We start from the raw sequence: 24,722 nt of genomic DNA on the forward strand, positions 1-24,722 counted from the left end.
ACATAAGTAAAAGTTTGAACCTACAGAAAAACAATCAATCTTCCTAATAGTACATATCTGTGATGAAAAATAAATATTCAAAAATCAAAACACAGTAGAGAAAATACCAAAGCACGTGTTGTGTTCCTCTGTCTTGTGACAGGAACCCCTGCCCCTTGTCCTGATAGTCCCTTGGACTTGTCTAAAAACAGTTGCTTCCACTACATCATGAGCTCCTTAGAGGCAAGAATGTTTTTAGACACTACTGTTGGGTAGCAGACAACTAGCAAGTGTGTGCCCTCTGGTTCTCCTTACATAACAACCTTAATAATAAATGATTAGGTATCATAGGCTGGGGAGGTGACTGAGGCAGTAGATGCTTCCCATGATCACACCTGAGTTCTGCTCCCCAGATGATGGGAAAGGGAGAAAGATAGGTGCTGTCGTATTGTCTGCAACTGCAGCGCTGAGGGCACCAAAGGCAGGAGGTCATGAACTGACTGAGCAGCCATTGCGGCTCATCAGTGATCTCCTGGTTCAGCGAGAAACACTGAAGTCTTTAAAAGAGATAAAAATAAGGTAGATAGTGATGGAAGAGAGAAGTTGGGGGTGGAGAGAGCTCAGTCCCTGGAGGCAGTGCGTAGGCCACACTAAGTTCCCATGTCCCTGTGTTTCCTTACCTGGTTATCTCACATCATTAATCTTGTGTGGAAAACATCTAGATACACACCAAAGGTATATACTGGTGCGGCAAGGAGTACAGATGAAGGCATCCCAGAGGAATTGAGTCAGAAGGAGAATGGGAGGTAAGGGGGAGACATATCCAAAGCAGCTTTGCTCTTTCAGAGGTCCAGAGTGAGGCTGCACCTGAAGATTCCCAGCTTTTGTTCTTGACACCATTAAAAAATTCAGAATTCTTGTCTACCATCCTTCAGTTCCACAATGCACGTGCTGTGGCTTTATGTGCCCATGAATCTTTAATATTGACTGCAAGTTAAGGGTACAAGTCCAGAAACCTGGAGGTACAGCTAATACTTCTGTCTGGCCACAAACCTTCTCATGAAATCCCTTCTTGACACATCTCCTGGTTGTGTCTCTGTTTTCCTATCATTCATCAGTATAACCATGGTGTTTGCTATATAATGAGCTCTAGAAAGCCTTGCTTGAATCTATGCAACCTTTAAGAGAACTCTCCTTTGAGTGGTTGTCAGGTCTCCTGTTCTCACTGTCTGTAATAACGTTCCCTCTGCATTCACCTGTCCTGTTTATACCAACAGTTGTGACTATTTGATTATTATCGAACTATTTGATTATTGTCTCTATTACTATATTTTGGGGTTACCCATCCCAGTAACCTCCCTCGATCTTTCCCTTCAGTAGCTCCTCTCTGACTTCGCTACAGGTGAACCTCTCAGCTTCTAGAGGGTTTTGAACAATGGACACCGAACAAATCTCTGTGTAGCCAGTTCTGGAGGTTCATGTTATTGAACTTGTTTTAGGTAACAGTTAAGAATAGTGCCATTCCTCAAGAAGCATATATTAGCAGCAGAGAGATACTGGCTGGGGGGGAGGTCTTAGTTTACCACTTTATAACACGGTTACAATATTTTGTACCTATAAGTCACAATAAAATGGGTTACTGTATCCAGAATTGAAATTCTAACTGCTATTTTGGCTTGTTAGAATGGGAATTAAGCCGTCAACACTTTGTGAAGGGAGAAAGACACTAAAGGCCCTTTAATATCTAGCACTCAGTAGCTGAAGTTTTTAAATGAGAAGAGAAACTATGAAGGCTGAAGAGGCCATCCCTTCCTTTCCAACTCTAATATCCTCTCTTTGTTCTAATGCAGAGTCAAAAGCAAGAGCTAAATGCTGGTATTTGTTTGGGACAAAAAAGAATACTGTGCATCCAAGTGGAGTAAAATGGAACAGGGGATGGGAAGAAAGAAAGGCAATGCAAAGTGACACATTTCCTGGTTAAGAACTACTTCATAAGACATCCACCAAGTATGAGGAAGATAACTTCCCAGGCTGCAGAGTTCTGCAGAGGTGATGTTTGCAGCAACATGAAATGGAGAAGGCACATTACTTTGCTGGGTTCTCTATTACTTCCTATTTCTCATTTCCCACTAGTGAATTATCCTTCCTAAGTAGCAATTCTTAGGAAACCCTACTTGCTAGCAGCTAGTAGTTAGCAAGATAGCCTACCCTTTGATGGCGCACCGCTGAGCATTGTTTGGGGGAAAAGGACCTTGAGCATATGACAAATAAACTCCAAAGGAATCTGCTGTGGTTTGCCTGATGGGCCAAACACAGTTCAATGTCTTTTTTTCACATTTACCATTAGAGGAAACAAGTTATAGTGATCAAAATATGTCCTCACCTCATGTGTCTAGCAAGAAATGTAGCGTGGTTCTGGATGCTGAGGAAGAATAAGACAAAACAACAAGCTTATATAGTCTAAAAATGGCTAAATGATTTAAGACTAGAAGTTTGTAAAGGTAGGAGTGATGTGAAATAAACCTCCTCTTCCTTCTCTGTTTTTTCCTCATCGTTGTCATTTTTGTTCTTAATACTTGAACTAGAACTATTAAACAAAATACTTGGTCTATACTCTACTCCCTTTCCTCTTCTGGGTAAGCCGAAATAGAAGCAGAAGTCTCCTAGAAGGGAGAACATTCAGGAAGTTGTTGAATATCCATGAAGGCTCTTGACAAGTATTTTAAACTTTCATTTGTGGTTAATCTCTGCCTCTAAATTCTCCTGTCTATAACCAAAACTCTACTGAAGTGAATAATTGGTTATAAACAGGAAGGATTCAGGTGGAGAAGAAAAAGTTAAATGGGGACTTGTCCATGGGTTGGGAAATTCTGGCATCTGCTGGCAAACTGTCTAATATGCTCTCATGTACTATTGGCCACACATATACCATAGATATCATTTATACCATATGTGTTTCAGATATGCCACCCAAGCACATCAGAAGGGAAGAAAATCCACATAGACCCTTTGTATCTGTAGAGTCCCTACCAAGGTAGGCAAGAGCAACATCTGCTATTGGGTCAGGCCACATTTTTCTGTTTCATCTCAGTCTGGAATCAACCACAAATAGTCTGTCCAGGGGTCTAGAACTGTTTCAGGCGAGAGGAAGTCCAGCTGTCATATCACAGAGAATGAGCAATAACACAAGTATTCTTTTGAACTCATCATAAAAGTTCTTTGAATTAATCATAAAAATTATTTGAAATCACAATAATGAGGAAACATGCAATTACAGATGATACTACATATCCCATTTTTGTTTCAGGTAAATTAACTATTAGAAACTATTTATAAAACAAGATCATTCATGCCACAAATTTTCACAGAGGTTTCCATCTGAAAATACTATCAGGGTCTTCAGACATGCAAGCAGTATCTAGCCACATATTGGGCAAGGAAGACATCATAAATTATTAGCTGTATTCAAAATAAAAATGAAAAGACATATGAGTGATACAAGTTTTTACTATTAAGAATAAAGTTATTCTTCTCAAAGGAATTCATTATCCTCTGACACTTGAGGGTATCATGAATGTTTGCAGTTTTACCTACATGCTATCAAATTTGATTACAATATAAACACTTTGATGTTACTCTACATATTTAATATTCTGGCACACTGTCCTGGTTTTCTCCTTACTGAATGTATCTGTGGAGTTAATGTCTTATGTAATGCCATCCCCCATTCTGATGTATTTCTAGTCTTTTAATTGTTTTTAACGCAGGGTGTATTGAAGGGAAAATGGTGCATGCTGCATCTTCTAAGGAGGATTCTTTGGGTCTTATTCCTTTTTAAATATATCATCATCACCTCATGGATGCTCCCTGGACTGCCATTTGGGAAAATATACTCTATCTTATGAAGTAGTTTTACATACAGTAACTGATAATTTTGTTTTCAGAATATGGAAGGTATATAATCAAGTGATAAAATCCACAGAATAAATTGGTTTCATTTTATTTTCTTTATTGTTTTAAAATTGGCATACAAAGAATAGTTTCACAATGGCATCTTCATATATACATGTCATTTTATTTTGTTTGTATTCATCCGTCTATCCTGTATGCATTTACATCCCCATTTAAATTCAGAATCTTCTTTCTATAAGAAAAAAAACGTATTTGTCTTTCTGACTTTGACCTACTTTGCTTAACATAAGGATCTCCAGTTAAGTTATATCTTTTTTCTGAAAATATCATGAGTTAGTTTTCTTTAAGTCTGAACAGACTTTATTGTATATATGCATCATATCATCTTTATCAATTTATGTCTTGATAGTCATCCAGGCTGAATTAATTTCTTAGCCATTGCACACAACTCAGCAATAAACAGACATGTGCAAGTATGTCCATGGTATGTTAACACAGACGTTTCCTGCTATATGCTTAAAAATGGTACAGCTGAGTCATATGGCAATTGTAATTTTAGATTTGTGAAGAAAATTCATATCAACTTCCATAGTGTTTTTCTAGTTTATACTCTTTCATCTTTCCCTACATCCTTCCCAGCATCTCTTACCCTTTGTTTTCATCCATTTTAGACATTTTCACCTCATGACATACTGAGAGATATGAAGTAGCATCATTGTTCTTTGGGAGGAAGTCCAGTCTTGCCAGTAATTTTTGCTAAAGACTTCTTTTTCCAAAGAACTTTTGGTTTTGATCCATTTGTCAAAAACTGGTAAGCTGTAACTATATTGTTTTTACCATTTTTATATTCACATTTTTGTTTAATTAATTAATTAATTTATTTAACATCCCTACCACATTTCCCTTCCCATCTCTCCTTAGCATCCCCATTTTTCATCCCCCTCCCCATCCACTTCTGTTTCTGTTCAAGAAAGGGACAAGTTTTCCATGTGTATCAACAAAGCATAGCATATCAAGTTGCAGTAAGACTAAGCACCTCCCCTTGTATTAAGGCTGGACAAGGCAATCTATATGAAGAATAGATTCCCAAGAGCCAGTCAAAGCATTAAGGACAGCCTTTGCTCCCATTTTAGGAGTCCCATAAATAGACCAAGCAGACAACTGTCACATATTTAGAAGGCCTAGGTAGGTCACATTCAGGTTTGCTGGTTGTTGGCTCAGACTCTGTGACTTTCTATTTTCTTTTATCTTTATTTGTTTTTGGCTTATTTTTTACTCTTTATTTGTGAGTAGGCTTTTTTTGGGCTGGTTTTGTAACTATACCTATATAGGATAGCTTGAGATCAAGTACCGTGGTGCCTCAGACCTTGCTGTTCCTTCTCAGGGGTGTTTTGGCAGATTGAGATCTTATATGCTGCAATATGAATTTTAGGACTGTTTCTCATGATTCTTCAGAAACAGTCTTGGAATTTTGATGGTGATTGCATTTAATCTGTAGTATATATACTTTCAAAATGCTGATGTTTTTCCAAGCCATGGACATGGGAGGTCTTTTCACCATCTAAGTGGTTTCTCATTTTTCTGTATCCAGTGTTTAGAAGACATTTGCATCATCAGTTCGAGGTTTTTCCTAGAGATTTATTTATTTATTTTCAAGTCACCATAAATTTTATTTGCCCTCTGATTTTTTTTGTCAAACTGATTATTGGTATTTAAAAAGCTGAAGTTTTCTGTACTTGGTTTAGTATCCTGTTACTTTATTAGATCTAAATTTTCTGATAGAGTCATTTAGATCTTTTAAGTATGAGATACTTTAAAAACTTATACTCAAAATTTAAAAAAATTTAGAAGAAATGAATACATTTCCAAATGCATATGACTTACCAAAATTAAATCGAAGAGATATAAATACTTGAAGAAATCCATAATAAGCAATGAGATTGAGCCGGTAATAAAAGTGTCTCAGAAAGTACTCTCCCAGGCCATATGGATGCACTGCAGAATTCTTCTAAAACTTCAAGAAGTTCTCTTACCAATACTCCTCAAATTCTTCCTCCAAATGTGGAAGAAGCACTATCAACTCATTTACAAAGCTAGTGTTTCCTTAGAACCAAAGCCAGATAAACATGCAGCTACCGAAATGAGAGAGAACAATAGATGGTTCTATAGTTTCCTGATTTAAGAGAGAAGATACAGCTTGTTATAAGTTCAAAATTTATTCTTTGTAGTCTAAGAAGAAACACGAGGCACTAGAAGTATTAGCAGTATGTGTTTTACAAAAATATTTGAATTTATCTATTAAAATTAGACAGGATATGATGAGACTTTTTATTAAGATTATTCAATATAAAAAGATTATTTAATAAATTATGCCACCATGCCTACAATTTAGAAAGATGTAACTTTTTTGTTTGTTTTTGTTTTTTTCGAGACAGGGCTTCTCTGTGGCTTTAGAGGTTGTCCTGGAACTAGCTCTTGTAGACCAGGCTGGTCTCGAACTTACAGAGATCTGACTGCCTCTGCCTCCTGAGTGCTGGGATAAAAGACCTGTGCCACCACCACCACCCAGTTTGAAAGATGTAACTTTTGAAATATATTTTATATTACTTATCTTTATAAGTTTCTTTACATGTAAGAAAATTATGTCAAACTCTAGGATATGGGGAAATTAACATAGACAATGGCATTTCCTACATCACATGGTCAGGTTTAGCCAATACAGAAAACAGAGTCTTTGGCTTTGAATACCAGCATATAAAGTCATATAATGTCTACATGCACATGCAGATCATGGTCTTCTCACTTTATGAAATACCAGGTGGAAATGAGAAAATAATGAGAAGGAAATATACCACTTTTCCCCATTTTTCTAGGGTACAGTCCCTTTTTACCCCTAGGAACCAACGCTAGGCAGCCAAGCTTTTCCTGTTTCCCCGAGAAAGGACAAAGGTCTCCATCTATATATTTTTCTGTTGATATTATTGGAATGGCAATTTTTACTGGGTTTTACTAGAAGCTAATAGGGGACAGCGGTTCAAAAGATAGTGGCCTGAGACACCTGTATAAAATAAGATGGCTCATAGCTGTCAGATCAGAACTCCACATTTTCCCTTGGGATGAAAGATGATCACCCTCACATACAGAGCCGTGCAAAGGCTTCTAGTTTGTGTTATTAACTGTCACTTTCAACACACACTTGAAATACTTTAAAGCCCATGAAACTGAAATAGATACGATGCCCACTCCACTTGTCATTATAGCCTCATTAAAACTAAAGAAGAACAACACATACATTTATACATTCATCTTAATGTGACCACCCAAGCAGAACTTCAATCAGTCCTTATATATAAAGAGTGTATACTACATAGATATCTTCTCTGATGATGCAGTTCCCAATAGCAGTCACAATTAAAAACCTGTCAGTTTTTGCCTTACCGGCTGTTGAATTTCTCTGGGTGCTTTTCTCTCATGACATGGAACCTGTGTGCAATGGAAGCATCCTGAAAGAAGAAGCAGAAGGGACAGCTGTGATTTTACTATCTTGTAGAAATATTTTTTTTGTTGTTTTTTACGAGACAGGGTTTCTCTGTATTGTTTCGGGGGCTATCGGTCCAGCCCGGCCTCGAACTCACAGAGATCCGCCTGCCTCCTCCTGAGTGCTGGGATTAAAGGCGTGCACCAACACCGCCCGGCGAAATATTTTAACAGACAAGCTTTTCCCATCAATTCAGCTTTTACAGTGCTAGTGAAAAGAAGATATTCTGAAACCAGTGAAAGACGTACAATTCCTGTGAAGTCCGGGGAAGTATGACTATAAAAGCCTGTCAAAACTGGTCAGTTATATTTACACAGAATCACTTTTTATTCCGTTTACATATCTTTTCATTCCTGGTTTTGGGTGCGTGCTTAGATTCTGCTTACCACAGTACATTTTGTCATAAGGTCAAAGAGTAGTTAAAGCATTTCTATACAAGAGTGAAAAAGGCATGAGTCAAGTGGAGAAATGATCAAGTAGAGAAGTTCCTGCTCCTTTGAGATTAGCTGTGGGGAAAGAGACAGTACGATGCTGGTGACCTAATAAAGCAGTGTAATCTTTGGTTTCACAGTTTGCTCAGCATGCCCCAGATGAGGAATTAACAACTGTTCATAACACACACAGCTTTCTGACCCATCTCCTTTAATGGAGATATCCAAAGAAGAGAAGGTCGCAAGGAAATGGTGACAATTATAACTTATCTCTTAGATGCTAAATACAGCAGCTCTGTACCCTAATAGCCACCACTTTCTTTTTGGTAGTCCAGTTGGAGTTTCTCTTTAATACAAGAGTCACACTAGATGTGTGATATTGGTGGATGGCTATGATCCAAGCTTTTGGAGCACAGGCCATTGAAACCAACACTAAAGTTATCCCTGCTATTCAAATTGAGGATATATTTTCCCATTCTCCACTACACCTAATTAATCACTCAAATAAGTAACTAATATATTTACCAATCATCTTAATAGAAAAGACCTTTTGCGATTGAATTCTAAGTTTGCTTCAGAGTGAAGACAAAAGGAGAAGAAAAATAACACGACAGAAATATAGAAGAGAGAATCTTGAAAACACTAATTAAGAATTGAAAGTCTAATGAATGAAATGAAAAGGCTGATGCGTTTGCTCGTGCATAACAAGCACAAAACCCAACAAGAGGGATCAAGGGCTGCAGATGGCAGAGAGACTCTCTCTGTATAACAGAGCAAGCTGCAGCTATTTAGATACATTTTACACTAGCAACTGACAAGGAATTGAGTTATTTTGCAAGAAAACAAGGGTACAAAAGTGTACATAGAAGAGCACAGAGACAGCATTTACGATAAAAGTTTCTCAGAATGTACTCCTTGTATTGATATTCTAGTGTGTAATTTTTGAAATGAAAATAAAACATGGTTGACACAATTCTTTTTTGTTGTTGTTTAAAATCTTGCGCATTTTGTAGTAACTTTTATAAATACTAACTAATAAGGCTTAGTAAGTTTTTAGGTTATGCATTTATCCTACAGTGTTACAAAGTTATGTGGAAATTTAAACTGGGCTGTCTGTGGCATATATGCTCCTTGATTAATAATTATTTTTAAAAGCATTTGTCTTAATTTTATTCCCATTTGAGTGTAAAAGGATCATGGAGCACCACCAACCAATTGCATAAATCCTGCAAACAATTATATTAAAGTAAATGAATGGCAATCAAGGACTTAGAGAGTGATTGGGCCAATACTTCTGACCCATTGGAAGAATACATTGAATTTATTTTTACTTGAATTATTTGTTTTGATCCAGTTGCAAATTGCATAGGGTGATTTTTTCTTTAAAGTATATAATTTTGCAATAGAATCCTTGCCCTTGAAAAGCAACTTAAGTTTGATAGAGGAAGAGAAATAAGAAGAGAAGGAAACCAAAGAGTATTTAAATAGACAGGAATGTAACCCAGTAAACTCCTAATGTAGATCATTATCACACCAACTAGCCAAAGATAAACTGAGCATAATCTCTGTCTCCAAGATACTCAGGCGATTGACCACTTAGTAAAAGGAGAAGGAAATAAAGGGTGTAGAACACTGGCAGGCCTTTTCCCTATGAATGGATTCCACCACAAAGAGAGCTGGTCTTGTTGAGTGCAGGATTGATGCTGGACAATGACAGCAGGTGTTCATTTGGATGAGAATCCAGCCCAAATTTGCTAGAGACTGTGTCCCCCTGGCGCTGTCCCAAGGGGCCTGAAGGAACACTGCCTGCTGCTGCCAACTTGCTTAGCAGCCATTGTCTTACAGATACTTAGGATTCTCTAATGAGAGATCACACAGGAAGAATGCAAACATGGCGTTTTGATTTTACCCTTTCTGACTCTGTGTAATGCAGTTTTGAGGGACTAAAGCCCAAATCAGCCTCACTTCAACTTCCTAGCATAGAAAAACTGAATTCAGATGAGGTTTTGGATTCCAGGACATGTGCCTTTTAACAAATTGGTTTTAAATCTAGAATCAATCCTTCCTTATGCCTAAAGAAAATAATCCACTCTATGGTAATAGTGATTAAATGCAGTGCCCCCACATAGCTAAATTTATTTACTCAGGATATTGATGTGACTCAGGAAAATGCTTGAATGTCCCTGGAATTAAACCAGATGCTAAAGCATGCTTACTATTTTGCATAATTTTCAAATATGTATTTTCTGGCTTTTAAGTTGATTTCAATATTTTCTTACCTTATAAAATTTTAAGTTGATTAAATTTAAGAAGTAAAATTAAATATATCAACTCATTAAAACAAAATAAATTGACATTTTATTGTTTTATTTAAACAGTAGTTTTAGTGTCATTTTTGGGTAGATGTAGCTACACATATAAGTGTGTATTAAATGAAAGAATTTTTGTATATGAATCTGTGAATCAGCTTCTAGCCTTGTCTGTATTAGCTACTCTTTCCTAGATATTCTTCTACAGTGTTTTTCTATTTCTGTATTACTACAATAAAATTACCCTCATTTTGGGAAGACTTTGTGTAGTATAATAGTAAACTACTATAGGCTTTTAACTATTTTTAATTTTGTAATTTTCCACAGTTTGGACCAGTTAAGTGAAGTTGGTCACAGTCATGTGATTCTCTGTGACCATGTTATAGAACAAAGTGGCACTTATTTGTGAGATAAGGACTGTATGTACATTTTTAGATTCTTTGTGGAAGATCAGATCTTCATACATGTATAGGTTAATATTGGGGTGATCAAATCGTTTCCATTGGTCTACCTGTATATTTTTGTGCCAATACCAACCTATTTTCAGGACCATAGCTCTATAATAGAGCTTGAAATCAGGGATGGTGATGCTTCCAGATGTTGCTTTGTTGAATAGGGTTGTTTTGGATATCCTGGGTGTTTTGTTTTTCCATATAGAGTTGATTATTGTTCCTTCAAGGTCTGTGAAGAATTGTGCTGGGATTTAAATGGGAATTGCATTGAATCTGTAGATTGCTTTTGGTATGATTGCCATTTTTACTATGTTGATCCTACCTATCCAAGAGCATGGGAGATCTTTCCATTTTCTGCTGTCTTCTTTAATTTCTTTCTTGAAAGACTCATAGTTTTTGTGATAGAGGACTTTCACTTGTTTGGTTAGCATTACCCCAGGGTATTTTATGTTGTTTGTGGCAATTGTAAAGAGTTATTTTCTTTCTAAGCACTTTTATTGTCTATATATAGTAGGGCTACTGATTTTCTTGAGTTGATATTATATCCTGCTACTTTGCTGAAAGTATTTATCCACTGTAGGAGTTCCCTGGTAGAGTTTTTCTTCAACAAATGGTACTGGTATAACTGGATGCTGGCATGTAGAAGAATGCAGATAGATCCATGTCTATCACCATGCACAAAACTTAAGTCCAAATGGATCAAAGACTTCAACATAAATCCAGCCACATTGAACATCTTAGAAGAGAAAGTGGGTGGTACTCCTGAACGAATTGGTACAGGAGACAGCTTCATGAACATTACACCAGTAGCACAGACACTGAGGTCAACAATGAATAAATGGGACCTCCTGAAACTGAGAAGTTTCTGTAAGGCAAAGGACAGTCAACAAGACAACAAGACAGCCCACAGAATGGAAAAGATATCCACAAACCCCACATCTGACAGATTGCTGATCTCTAAAATTTATAAAGAACTCAAGAAGCAAGTCTCCAAAACACCAAAGGATCCAATTTAACCAGAACTAAATAGAGAATTCACAATAGAGGAGTCTAAAATGACTGAGAGGCACTTGAGAAAATGCTCAGTATCCCTAGCCATCAGGGAAATGCAAACCAAAACAACTCTGAAATACCATCTTACTCCTGTCAGAATGGCTAAAATAAAAAACACCAATGACACTTTATGTAGGAGGGGATGTGGAGAAAGGGAAACACTCCTCCAGTGCTGATTGGAGTGCCAACTCATACAGTCACTTTTGAAATTAGTATGGAGAATCCTCAGGAAAATGGGAATCAGGCTACCACAAGACCCAGAAATTCCACTCTTAGGCATACATCCAAGAGATGCACATTTATACGACAAGGACGTCTGTTCCACTATGCTCACAGCAGCATTGTTTGTACTAGCCACAACCTGGAAGCGACATAGATGCCCCTCAACTGAAGAGTGGATAAAGAAAATGTGGTACATGTACGCAATGGAGAAAAAAAACAATGGAATCTTGAAATTTGCAGGCAACTGAAAGGCACTAGAAGAAACCATCCTGAGTGAGGTAACCCAGTCACAAAAAGACAAACATGGTATGAACTCACTCATATATGGATTTTAGAAATGGATCAGGGGAGTGCCAGCCTTCAGTCCTACTGCTAGAGAGTCTGGGAAATAGAAGCTTTTACCAATGACTGATGGAAACAGAGGCAGATTCCCACAACTGAAAACTGAGCTGAACTCAAGGAATCCAGAGATAGAGAGGGAGGATTGATGAGCATAAGGATCAAGACTGGGCTCATTTAACCCACAGAAACTTCTGAGCTGAACAAGTGATAGCTCTTGAATCCCAGACTGATGGTTGGGAATCCAGCATGGGAATTATCCAGACCCCCTGAATGTGGGTGTCAGTGAGGAGGTCCAGGCAATCTATGGGGCCTTGGGTAGGAGATCAGTATTTATCCCTGGCATACAAATGGGCTTTTGGTGCCCATCCCACTATGAGAGATGCTCTCTCAGCCTGGACACTTGGGGGAGGACCTAGGCCCTACCCTGGATCAAATGACAACTATGGATACCCACTATGGAGGGCCTCACCTTCCCTGGGGAAAGGAGTGGGGATTGGGGGAGGGTGTGGCAGGAGGGAAGGAAAAGAGATTGACATGTGAAGCAACCTTGTTTCTAATTTAAATTAAAAAAATAAAAAAAGACACAAAAAAGAATTGTATGTAAGTTAAACCCGGACTTCCTTCATTATCTCCTTATATCATCCCCTTTTGCTACAATCCCTCTGGGTAAGGGGTTTCTATATACAGAAAAAGAAGTGTTATTATCCCCACACTGAAACTGAAGACATACTTGAATCTTAGTGGTTGCATCGTTGAAATTGGTGAAAAGTTCACTTTGTAAGGGTGATTATGGAAACAGATGCAAGGTATCCAAAAACTGGAGTATGTAAACTAAGGCATTTTGCTACTCATAAAGCATTCGGGTTGGTTAGCAGACCTAGCAGAGAGTGTTATAGATGTTATGACCCTGAGAGGAAAATATCATCCAGTCCAAAGCAACTTTTCACAGAGATAGCCAAGAATATAAGAACATTGATTTTTAACTTCCCTATTTTATATCTCTTGGTTGCCCAGTTAAATGAAAAACAAGAGAACAAGGAAACTGTGATGTCATCTGTGGTGGTTTGGATGACAATGTCCCCATAGGATCATTTATTTGAATATCGGTGTCCAGTAGGGAGAACTGTCTGAGAATGCTCAGTTGGCATGGCCTTGCTGGGGGATATGTGTCACTAGAAGTTGACTTTGAGGTTTGAAATCCCCATTCATCCCTCTGCTCTGTGGTTATGTCTCAAGCCACTGTTCCAGCACCATGTCTGCCCACCTGCTGCCATGTTCCCTGCCATGGGCTTACCTTCTGAAATGAAGCCTATAATAAACTCTTTTTTTCTACAAGTGGCCCTATTCATAGTGTCTTACTACAGAAATTGAAAAGAGACTACGATATCATCTATAAAGCATAATTTCCCAGGTAGGCAATAAAGTGGGAGGTGGCAGAGGTGAACAGGTAAAATCTGGATCAGGGGAACCATGACTCAATCCATGTAGTAACAATGGAAAATCTGTCTATGTGTAGAAAAGCATCAGTATAAATCCATGAGAAAGAATGAACACTATTATTAATATAGAAAATGCATTGTTAAGTATCAGCTAAATACTTATGTATTTAATATATACATAATACTTTAAGTGAATGAAATAAAGTAGTTATTGCATGGCATCTTAAATTTTTCTTAGTTGAAAGAAAAACCCAACATGAATTAATATTTCAGAAATCTTCAAATGATTACTTCAGTTTCAACTACCTAAATAGAAAATCCACACCTAAAAACAGGGATCAGAATAGGAATATCTATTTTATATTTTAAATAGTCATATCATAATCCCTCTGATTTACATATATTTCACACAGAAGAGCTCTTGAGACAGGGACAACTTAGGGTATCAGAAAATAACACTTGTCCTCAGCAGAGCAGGAGGTGACAGCCAAGAAGAGACTGCAAATGCTAAGTTTCCCTATTGCTCCATCTTGCACAAAACACATGGTATTAGAACTGCCAGAAATGTCTGGAACAATTTCTTCAAATAATTAGCCCTAAGTTTTGAAATAAATTGTGGAAGGAATAATAATTTATCGACATATTAAATTATAATTATGTGATGCAAATGTTCAAAATGCTTTGCGATGTACAAATTTTCTTTTACTTTGTTTATTCCTGACTTGCTTCTGTTGAATGAATGAACTTAAATTTCTTCCAGCATATTCATTATAGTTAGGGTTGTCTAGGCTTCGAGACCCAAACTGTGTGGAGTATTCAATACAAATAATAAGTTTTATGATATGTTTAAAAACAGGAATAGCCCTACAGAGTTATGGGTATCCAGGAGTAGCAGGAGCTCTTTTAGTTATTTGGAATTATTTTCAAGTGTAGGTATGTGTATGGTGTTTCTCCCATCCCCCTCCCTCTTGCTCTCTTTTGCTCTCCCTTTCTCTTTCTGTATGTGTATATATGCTTGCATGGATCTACACACTTGTAATGAGGAAGACATTATTCAATGTTGAGAATTTTCCTTAATCACACTTTCACTGTAGTCTTTGAGACATGGTCTCTCAGTCAAACCCAGAGTTTGTCAATATGGGATCCAGATACTTTCTATCTCTGCCTTTCAAGGCTGAATGTAGGCAAGCTGGTAGACCCACCTGCCGTATACATAGGATCTTGGGAGCCAAACTTCATGTTTCATCTGTGCAGCAAGTGTTCAAACCCCAAGTAATCTCTTCAGTCCATAACAGCTTTAATTAATGTTGATCATGTGATCAGCAGATCCTTTTTTATAGGACCTCATGTCAGGAAGAAAGAGTATATTATTCATATTATTGGCACAGAAATTGGAGCTTCAGTTCCAAAGAAACAGTTAGACCATACCTGCTAATGAAAAAATAAAATGTCTACTAATTTTTCTGTTTTGATGGACCTAGCAAGAAAATTATAGTCATTCCAAAGCCTGACATGAACTTTAAATTCCTAAGGGCTGTTACTGTAGTTTAGACCTACACATCACTTTTTTTTGTAGCTATCATGTATTTGCTTTCAGTTCACAAAGGAAGACTTCAGATAGTATGATTGAATGAAATTTTCTTTTGTGCTTTTCAGGACAGAAGCCAGTACTCTCCTTACTTGCAAGTCTTAGCAAGTCAATACTCCAGGCTATGAAGGCTTACAGAACTGCTAAGGTTTAATGATAGTGAGGAGGCTTGCTCACATGGCAGAAGAGTAACCTGAAGCCCTTGTTTTAGAATCAGATCAACAATTTGATCCTGCAGCGTGCATATCATCTCTCTGCTGCTGTTTCTTCTCTCAACAAATCAAAATTATTATTATTTGCCCTGTAAGATTGACATTAATACTCAATGTAATTACGTTAATACATTTTTATTATTCTTTCTATAAAAGTACACTGAGTACACACGAAAGCTGTTATTACAGTGCTTGAATATAGGGCTGAAATGCTACTATTCAAAGCATAAACACAGAAGGGACTTCAGTGTCTATATCTAGTATTGTTCTACTTTGCTAGTAATTAAAGTGGAGAACACTTAACCAAAAATTTGTAGACCTTGACTATTATATAAATCCTGCTGGTATCTACTATATATCTTAAACATCAAATCTTGTAATTCTTACTGGAGTGTTTAAATTTTTCTTCTCCCAAGAACAGAATTTTCAGATGAAGTGAAGGCAGGTTGGGATAGGTACAGAAGGGAAAGGGGAAGGGTGAGTGGCGATATGGGAGGAAAGAGTACCTAGTGTTACAGAAACTGCCTGGAGTCTATGAGAGTGAGTAGAAAGTCTCCTACTAATAAGAGATATGGAGTCTGGAATGGTTATCTTCTACAACCAGGCAAAGCTCCTAGACTCATATCAGTGGGACTGGGATATCAAGCCAGCCATAAAACCCCTAACCTATAATATGTCTTGCCTATAAAATGTTCTGGGGCAATAGTGACACAGAACTCTTGTGAGTAGCCAATTAATGACAGGTCGAACTTGAGGCCCATGACAGCAGAGGGTACCCATATTTAACACTGCCTGGATGGTCAGGAAGCAGAGGCAGGATAGCTCAGAGATCCTGAATAGAAACAAACAGGATTGGCAAAAATAACATCATTGAAATGATCCTAATGATATTCTCCTATATACATAAATCAGTGGAGCCTCATCCAACAACTGATGGGAATAGATACAGAGGTCCAGTGCTAAACAGTAGGTAGAGCCAAGGGAACACCAGAGAAGTGGGGGATGAAGGATGGTAGTAGTCAAAGGGGATGAGGACACCATGAGAACATGGCCCATAGGATGAACTAGGTAGGGCTCACAGGGTCTCACACAAACTGAAATGATAAACATGGATCCAGTATGGGTGTGAGCTATGTCCTCTGAATATACCTTATGGTTGTGTAACTTGGTGTTCTTGTGAGACCCCAAAAGTGGGAGTGGAGGTGTTTTTGATTCTTTGCTTACACGTGTAACACTGTTCCTCCTACTGGTCTGCCTCGTCCAGCCTTGGTATGAGGGCTTGTGCCTAGTCTTACTGTAATTTGTTAGGCCATGCTTGGCGAATAGTCCTGTGAGGCCTACTCTTTACTTTTTTTGAAGGAAAACTAAGCAGGTGTGGTTCTGGGTGAGAGACGAGGTAGTGGGAGGGACTAGAAGACTTGGAGTGAGGGGAAACTGTGGTCAGGATTTAATATATGAGAAAAAAGAAACACCAAAGAAAAATCAATGGACTTAAATAGCTAAAGTCTTATAAGCACATCACTTGCCTGAGATCTTCAATTAATAAATGTCAGCTTAATACGACATATTTGTTATTATCCTTTCTTAGCCCATCACTTATGTGTATTTCAGTGTTTTTTCATATTGATTTTCAATGGTCATGATACCTTTTCAATTCACTTCCAAATAATAGATTCAAAAATTACATTTATATATGAATTTGGTTAATACTGAATCACTTAATCTGGTAATGATTGAAAGTGTGTCATGCAATTTCATCAAATCCGCAAATAAAAATTATTTTGAATATTAAGGGTATAGACCTGTGATAATACCTGTCATGTTGTCATACTTATCATGATACACAGTTTTCAAAATAAATGAAATTAAGCATCCATATGCTATAGTTTGATTTCTCAGTTGCCATGACAAGCATCATGACCAAAAGCAACTTGGAGAGAGAAAAGTTTCTAATAGCTTATAGTCCATCACAGATTGGAGCCAGAGAAAGATTTAAAGACCAGATTCTAAAGGCAGTATCTGAAGCAGAGACCATGGAGGAACTCTGCTTACTTGCTTGCTCCCCTTGGCTCATTAAACTAGCTTTCTCAGACTGTCCAAAGCCACCTGCCTAGTGCTTCACTTCTCTGAGTGGACAGGGACCCCACGCATCAATTAAAAATTAAGAAAACACTTCACACACGCTCACAGGTCAGTTTCATGGAGCTAGTTCTTCAGGTGAGGTTGCCTTTTTCAATGTATGTGAAGTCGGTAGCAAAGGTGCGGCACCACAGCTTGGAAAGTCGCCAGTATTCCACCTGAGCTGTGAATGACCACGACATAGCCAGTAGCCAACAATGTGGGATGCCAGAGGAGGACGAAGAGCAGGAGGTGAAACAGACAACAATGAATATGAAGGACAAGAGAAAATAAGATCCAAGAAAATACACAAAAATTATTAGTAGAGCAGCAATGAACATGGTTGAGCCAGTGTCTCTGTGGTAGAATAAGTCATTTTTTTGAGTATATTCTCCAGAGTAGCACAGCTGGATCATTAGGTAGATTGATTCCCTTCTTTCTGAGGAACTGCCACACCGATTTCAAGAGTGGCTGTACAAATTTGCAACCCCAGCAACAACAGATGAGTGTTCTCATGCTACATTCTTTTCAGCATGAGTTGTCACTTGTTTTATGAAACTTAGCCATACTGACAGGTGGAATGTGAAATCTAAAAATAGTTTTGATTTGCATTTCCCTAATGGATAAGGGCGTTGAACATTTCTTTAAGTGTTTCTCAGGTATTTGAGTTTTCTCTTTTGATTGTTCTCTGCTTAGAACTGTTTCTGATTTTATAATGATTTACTTGTGCTTTTTTCATATGTAGAAGTATGAGGGTTTTATTAATGTTATTTTGGATGTAAACCCTCCATTCAGTGTGTAGTTGTTAAACATCTTTTCCTGATGGGGAATGTTCTTCTATGTATATGTTTGCCTTATTGGTTGGTGAATAAAACACTGATTGACCAGGCAGAATCATAGGTAGGACTAGGAGACAAGGAAGATTCTGGAAAGCATAGGCAGAGAGGACTCGTCATGTGATCACAGGAAGTGATGTAGTTGGGCAGAAACTGCCACTAGCTAACTATAGAGGTCTGCAGGTCTGTACACACAGGCAGGAAGTGACATAGTTGGACAGAATCAGGATATAAGCAGGGACAAACAGACAATAGCTCATTCCACTTCTCTTTGGAGACACTGAGCAGTTATCATGTAGCAGGCAAAGGAGTTACAGGTCCAGCATTTCCCCGTAAGCCAAGACCATGTGAAAATACTTAGATTAATAAAAATGGGTCAATAATTAAGATTGAGCTAGCTAATAAGAAACCCAAGTCATTGGCCCATAGTTTCGTAATTAATATATTGTGTGTGTGCTTCTTTGGGGGCAGAGAAGGGCAGTGGAACCTGCCAGGCCATAAAATTGATGCATACATTTTTCGTTTCTGTAGGCTTCCACTTTGTCCAGACAATAGAGTCCTTTGCCACTCAGAAAAATTTCAGCTTCATGAGGTACCTTTTCCTAATTGTTGATCTTATTGCTTGTAATCAGGTTGTTCTGTTCAGAAAATAGTTCTCTTTGTCAAACAGTTCAAGGTGATTCCCCATTTTATCCTCTATCAGGGTCATTGTATTTGGTTTTATGTTGACGTTTTTAACCACTTCAAGTTGAGTTCTGTGGTGGGCAAAGAGTAGGGATCCATTTAGTTTCTGCTACATGCAGCTCTCCAGTTTAACCAACAACATTTTTTGAAGATGCTGTATTATTTTAAAGTGTGTTTCTGGCTTCTTTATAAAAATTATGATGTATCCATAGCAATGCAGATTTATAACTGCAACTTCAATTCTATTCTGTTGATCAGTGTATCTGTTTTTAAGCCAAAACCATGAGGGTTTTATTAATACAGCTCTGCAGTACAACCTGAAATCAGGGAGGGGAAGACTTTCAGCAGTTTTATTTTAATGACTGAAAATTGTTTCAGATATCCTGGGATTTGTGTATTTCCATATGAAGTTAAAAGTTGTCCTTTGAAGATGTGTGAAGAACTGTTTCAGGATTTTGTTGGAGATTTTGTTGAATCTCTAGATTGCTGTTTGTACAATGCCATTATTACTATATCAGTCAAACCAATCCATGAACATAGGTGATCGTTCCATCTCTTAATATACTCTTCAGTTTCTTTTTTCAGTGTCTTAAAGTTTTAATTATATAATTCTTCCACTTGACTATATTTACCACAATATATTTTATATTTTTTGAGGTTACTCTGAAAGGTAATTTTTCCTTGATTTCTTTTTCTGTCTGATTCATATATAGGAGAGACACCGATCTTTGAGTTAAGTTTTTATTAACCTACTTTGCTGAAAGTGTTTATCAGTTACATAATTTCCTAGTGGAATTTTTAGGTTCATTTATGTATATTGTCTTATCATCTGTAGACAATGATGCGTTGACATTTTTCTTTTCAATTTGTATCCCCTTGATCTCCTGCAATTTTCTTATTGATGTTGGCTATGTGCTACCTGTCAACTGCCTTTAATATGTTGATGCATGTCTCTTGTATCCCTAGTTTCTACAAAACTTTTATCATGAGGAGCATCTGAATTCCAGATGTAATAGGATGATCATGTTTTTATATGTTTATTTAAATGGTGGATTACATATATTGATTAACATTTATTGTTGAACCATGCCTGCATCACTGGGAAGAAGTCTACTTGATCATAGTGGATGATCTTTTTGATGTTCTTTTGGATTGAGTTTACAAGTTTTTTATTGATAATTTTTGTATTTGTGTTAATAAGGTAAATTGGTTTGTAATTCCATTTCTTTATGAGATGTTTTGTGGTTTAGGTGACAGAATAGTGTTTGCCTCCTAAAACGAATTGGATAATGTTTCTTCTGTTTCTATTTTTGGGAATTATTTAAGGAATATTGATATTAACTCATAGAATTCTATGCTACAACCACCTGGCTCTGGTCTTTTTTGGTTGTGAGACTTTCAATGATTGACATTTCACTAGGGGTTATACATGTCTTTAAAGAGTTTATCTGATATTGATAGATTATTAAGAGTCAGAAATTGGAGATAACCTGAATGTCCTTCAGCAGAAGAATGGATAAAGAAAATGTGGGCGTACAATGGAATATTACTGAGCCACTAAAAATGAAATCATTAAATTCATATGTAAACCGACAGAACTGGATGAAATCATGCTGAGTGAGGTATGCCGGATCCTGAAAGACAAGTATGTTATATATTACCTTATCTTTGGATATTTGCTTTTAAGTCAATGATAACCTAGCTAAAATCTGTAGAACTGTAGAGGTTAGTTATAGAGTAAGGGACAATGAGGGACAGATAGATATATTTAGGTAAGAGGAAGAGAGAAAATAGTTATGGATGGATGATGGTAACTGGAATGAGATAAGGAGTTGATGTAGGTGAGGAAATTGACAATGGAAGGGTGAATACGGGAAGACACCCACAATAAGGGAAATTTGAGAAGTAATATGGAAATCTAATACAGCAGAAGCTTCTTAAAATATATGCATCTACTAAGGCGATCTAAATGAGATTGCCATGTACTGGGCATCTCTTGATGCCAAATTAGCCTTCAGGTTCTGTGATTGGGTTACATCTAATTGAATGGATTTCCACTGGGGTCCCATGTGAATCACCAATCAGCCCAGGTTGTTGCTAATACAAAAGTTTACTCTCCTCAAAGTGATGGAAAGCTTCCATTACTGAAGATACAACTTACACCACTCATTGAACATGGTGAAGTCAAGCTGGTGCCTACATGGAAACCTTACTCCTACATTCTAGTGTCTTTGGTAATGGAAGGAGTTCTATTTGCTACCAGAAGAGAAGCATAAACACCAACCCAGTCACAAAACCTTTAATCACACTGGTTTCCTTCCTGCAAAATATGCTTGGGCAGTGGTGGCACAGAGCTTGTGGGTATAACTAACCAACATCTGATTTGGATAAGGCCCAATCCACCAGATGTAACTCATACATGACAATGCTTGGATGACTAACTACCTGAGACTAGACAATCCTGAATACTAGGACAAAAACAAATACTAATATCTCTAAAAAACAAAACAAAAACCAACCAAATAACAAACCAAACAGACAAAAAATGTAGCAAAAAATGACTCCTAATGACATTCTCTGTATTCATAGATCTGTGCCTTGCTCAGTCATCATCAGAGAAGATTCCTATTGTAGCATTATAGCATGCAGACCCACAGCATGCTATAATGCAAAGAGTGAGAGACCTAGGAAAGCTCAGCCATAAATGGCATGTCTTCATCAAATCTCACTCCTTAGGGCTCAGGGAATTCCATCAAAAAGGAGACAGAAAGAGTGGAAGAATCATCTGTAGAACATTCCATCCTAACACAAAAGAATATACCTTCTTCTCAGAGTCACATGGAACCTTTTGCAATATCGACCACATACTTGACAACATAGCAAACCTCAACAGGTTCAAAAAAAATTGCATTGACCCCCTGTGTCTTATCAGATCACCATGATTTAAAGTTAGAATTCAAAAACAACACAAATTGCAGAAACCCTACAAACTCATGGGAATTGATAATGTGCAATTGTGTCTGTCATTCCTGGGTCAGGGCAGAAATATAAAAAGAAATTAAAGACCTCCCAGAATTCAATGAGAATGAAGACACAACACACCAAAACTTATGAAACACTTTGAAAGCAGCGCTAAGAGGAAAGTTCACAGCACTAAGTACCCACATGAAGAAATTGCAAATAGTCACACTAGAGAATGAACAACACAACTGAAAGCTCTAGAACACAAGGAAGCAAACTCAACCTGGAGAAGTAGATGGCAGGAAATAATTAAATTGAGAGCTGAAATCAATAATGTAGAAACTAGGAAAACAATACAAACAATCAATGAACAAAGAGTTGGTTCTTTGAGAAAATCAACAAGATAGACAAACCTTTATCCCAATTTACCATCAGGTCATACATTCAAAATCTGCACACCACAAAATTAAAAAATCTAAAGGAAATGAACACTTTTGGGGGGAGATATCACTTTCCAAATTTAAATCAAGGATAGATAAGAAACTTTAGACTTATAACCCCTAATGAAATACAAGCACACATAAAAAGTCTTCCAACCAAAAATAGACCAGTCCCAAATGGCTTCAGTGCAGAATTCTACCAGAAATTCAAAGAACAACTAATACCAATTCTCCTCAAAGTATTCCACACAATAGAAACAGAAGGGTCATTGCCAAATTCTTTTTATGAGGTTTCAATAACCTTGGTACCCAAGACACACAAAGACACAACAAATAAAGAGAACTTCAGACCAATATCCCTTATGAACATTGATGCAAAAATACTCAATAAAATCCTGGCAAATTGGATCCAAGAACAATCAGAAAACTCACCAACCATGATGAAGTAAGTTTCATCCCAGGGATGCAGAGGTAATGCAACATACAAAACTACATCAATGTAATCCACCATATAAAACCACAGGATCATCTCACCAGATGGTCTAAAAGCCTTTGACAAAACCCAACACCCGTGATAAAGATATTGAAGAGATTGGGGATAACAGGAACATACCTAAACATAATAAAAGCTATATACAACAAACCAACAGCCAACATCAAACTAAATGGTATTGGCAGAAAAATAGACAGACCAATGGAATCGAATTGAAAACCCTGATATTAACCCATATACCTATGAACATATGATTTTTGACAAAGAAGCTGAAATTATACAATGGAAAAAAGAATGCATCTTCAACAAATGGTGCTGGCATAAGTGGATGCTGGCACACAGAAAACTGCAGACAAATCTGTGTCTATCGCCATGCACAAAACTTAAGTCCAAATGGATCAAAGACCTCAACATAAATCTAGCCACAATGAATCTCTGAGAAGAGAAAGTGGGAGATACCCTTGAACGAATTGGTACAGGAGACTGCTTCCTGAACATAGCATCAGTAGCACAGACATTGAGATTGACAATTAATAAATAGGACCTCCTGAAACTGAGTATCTTCTGTAAGGCAAAGGACACAGTCAACAAGACAGAAAGGTAGCTCACAGAATGAAAAAAGATATTCACTAACCCTACATCTGACAGATGGTTGATCTCCAAATTTACAAACAACTCAAGAAGCAAGTCTCCAAAACACCAAAGGATCCAATTGAAAAGTGGGGTACAGAATTAAATGGAGAATTCTCAATAGAGGGTCTAAAATGGCTGAGAGACAATTAAGAAAGTGCTCAACATCCTTAGTCATTAGGGAAATGGAAATCAAAACAACTCTGAGATACCATCTCACTCCTGTCAAAATTGCTAAAATCAAAAACACTAATGACAATTTATGCTGGAGAGGATGTAGAGAAAGGGAAACACTCCTCCACTGCTGGTGGTAGAACCAACTCATACAGCCACATTGGAAATCACTATCGAGATTTTTCAGGAAAATGGGAACCAGTCTACCACAAGATCCAGCAATTCCACTCTTAGGCATATACCCAAAAGATGAACATTCATACAGCAAGGATGTCTGGTCCACTATGTTCATAGCAGCATTACTTGTAATAGCCAGAACCTGGAAGCAACCTAGATGCCCCTCAACTGAAGAATGGATATAGAAAATGTGGTACATTTACACAATGGAGTACTACTCAGAGGAAAAAAACACCAATGGAATCTTGAAAATTTCAGGCAAATGAATGGCACTAGAAGTAAATATCCTGAATGAAGTAACTCAGTCACAAAAAGACAAACATTATATGTAGTCACTCATACATGGATTTTAGACATGAAGCAGGGAAGTGCCAGCCAACATTCCCATCACAACAGAGTCTGGGAATCAGGGAGGATCCTAAGAAAGATAATCATGATACCCCAGAGTAGGGGAATAGGACAGGATCTCCTGAGTGGACTGAGAGCATGAGAGGAGGGGAGAGGGAGCTGGAGAATAGTGAGGGGGAGAAGAGGAGAAGAGAAAAGGAGAAGAGGACATAGGAAAGCAGGAAGGTTGAGTCAGGGGAGGAATAGAGGGGAGCAGGATGAGACATACCATTATAGAGAAAGTCATTATATATTTGAGATCTGGCACTAGTGAGATCTCGAGCGATCTACAAGAATGATACCAACTGGCAAGCCAAGCAATAGTGGAGAGGCTACCTTAAATGC

The 24,722-nt window shown here is 37.6% G+C and overlaps 1 protein-coding gene across 10 annotated transcripts in view; it reads right to left on the reverse strand.

The window, feature by feature from the left end:
* The window catches only part of Dgkb (diacylglycerol kinase beta), a 744,334-nt gene that overhangs the window by 276,034 nt on the left and 443,578 nt on the right, over window positions 1-24,722 (reverse strand). For all 10 annotated transcript variants that reach the window (XM_040743220.1, XM_040743223.1, XM_040743219.1 and 7 more), the window contains one exon: window positions 7,330-7,394. In XM_040743220.1, coding sequence (XP_040599154.1) covers window positions 7,330-7,394 — 65 coding nt within the window. The remainder of the gene's footprint in view (window positions 1-7,329; window positions 7,395-24,722) is intronic.

Source organism: Mesocricetus auratus, unplaced genomic scaffold (genome assembly GCF_017639785.1).
Source record: "Mesocricetus auratus isolate SY011 unplaced genomic scaffold, BCM_Maur_2.0 Super-Scaffold_15014, whole genome shotgun sequence".
Classification (NCBI taxonomy): Eukaryota; Metazoa; Chordata; class Mammalia; order Rodentia; family Cricetidae; genus Mesocricetus; species Mesocricetus auratus.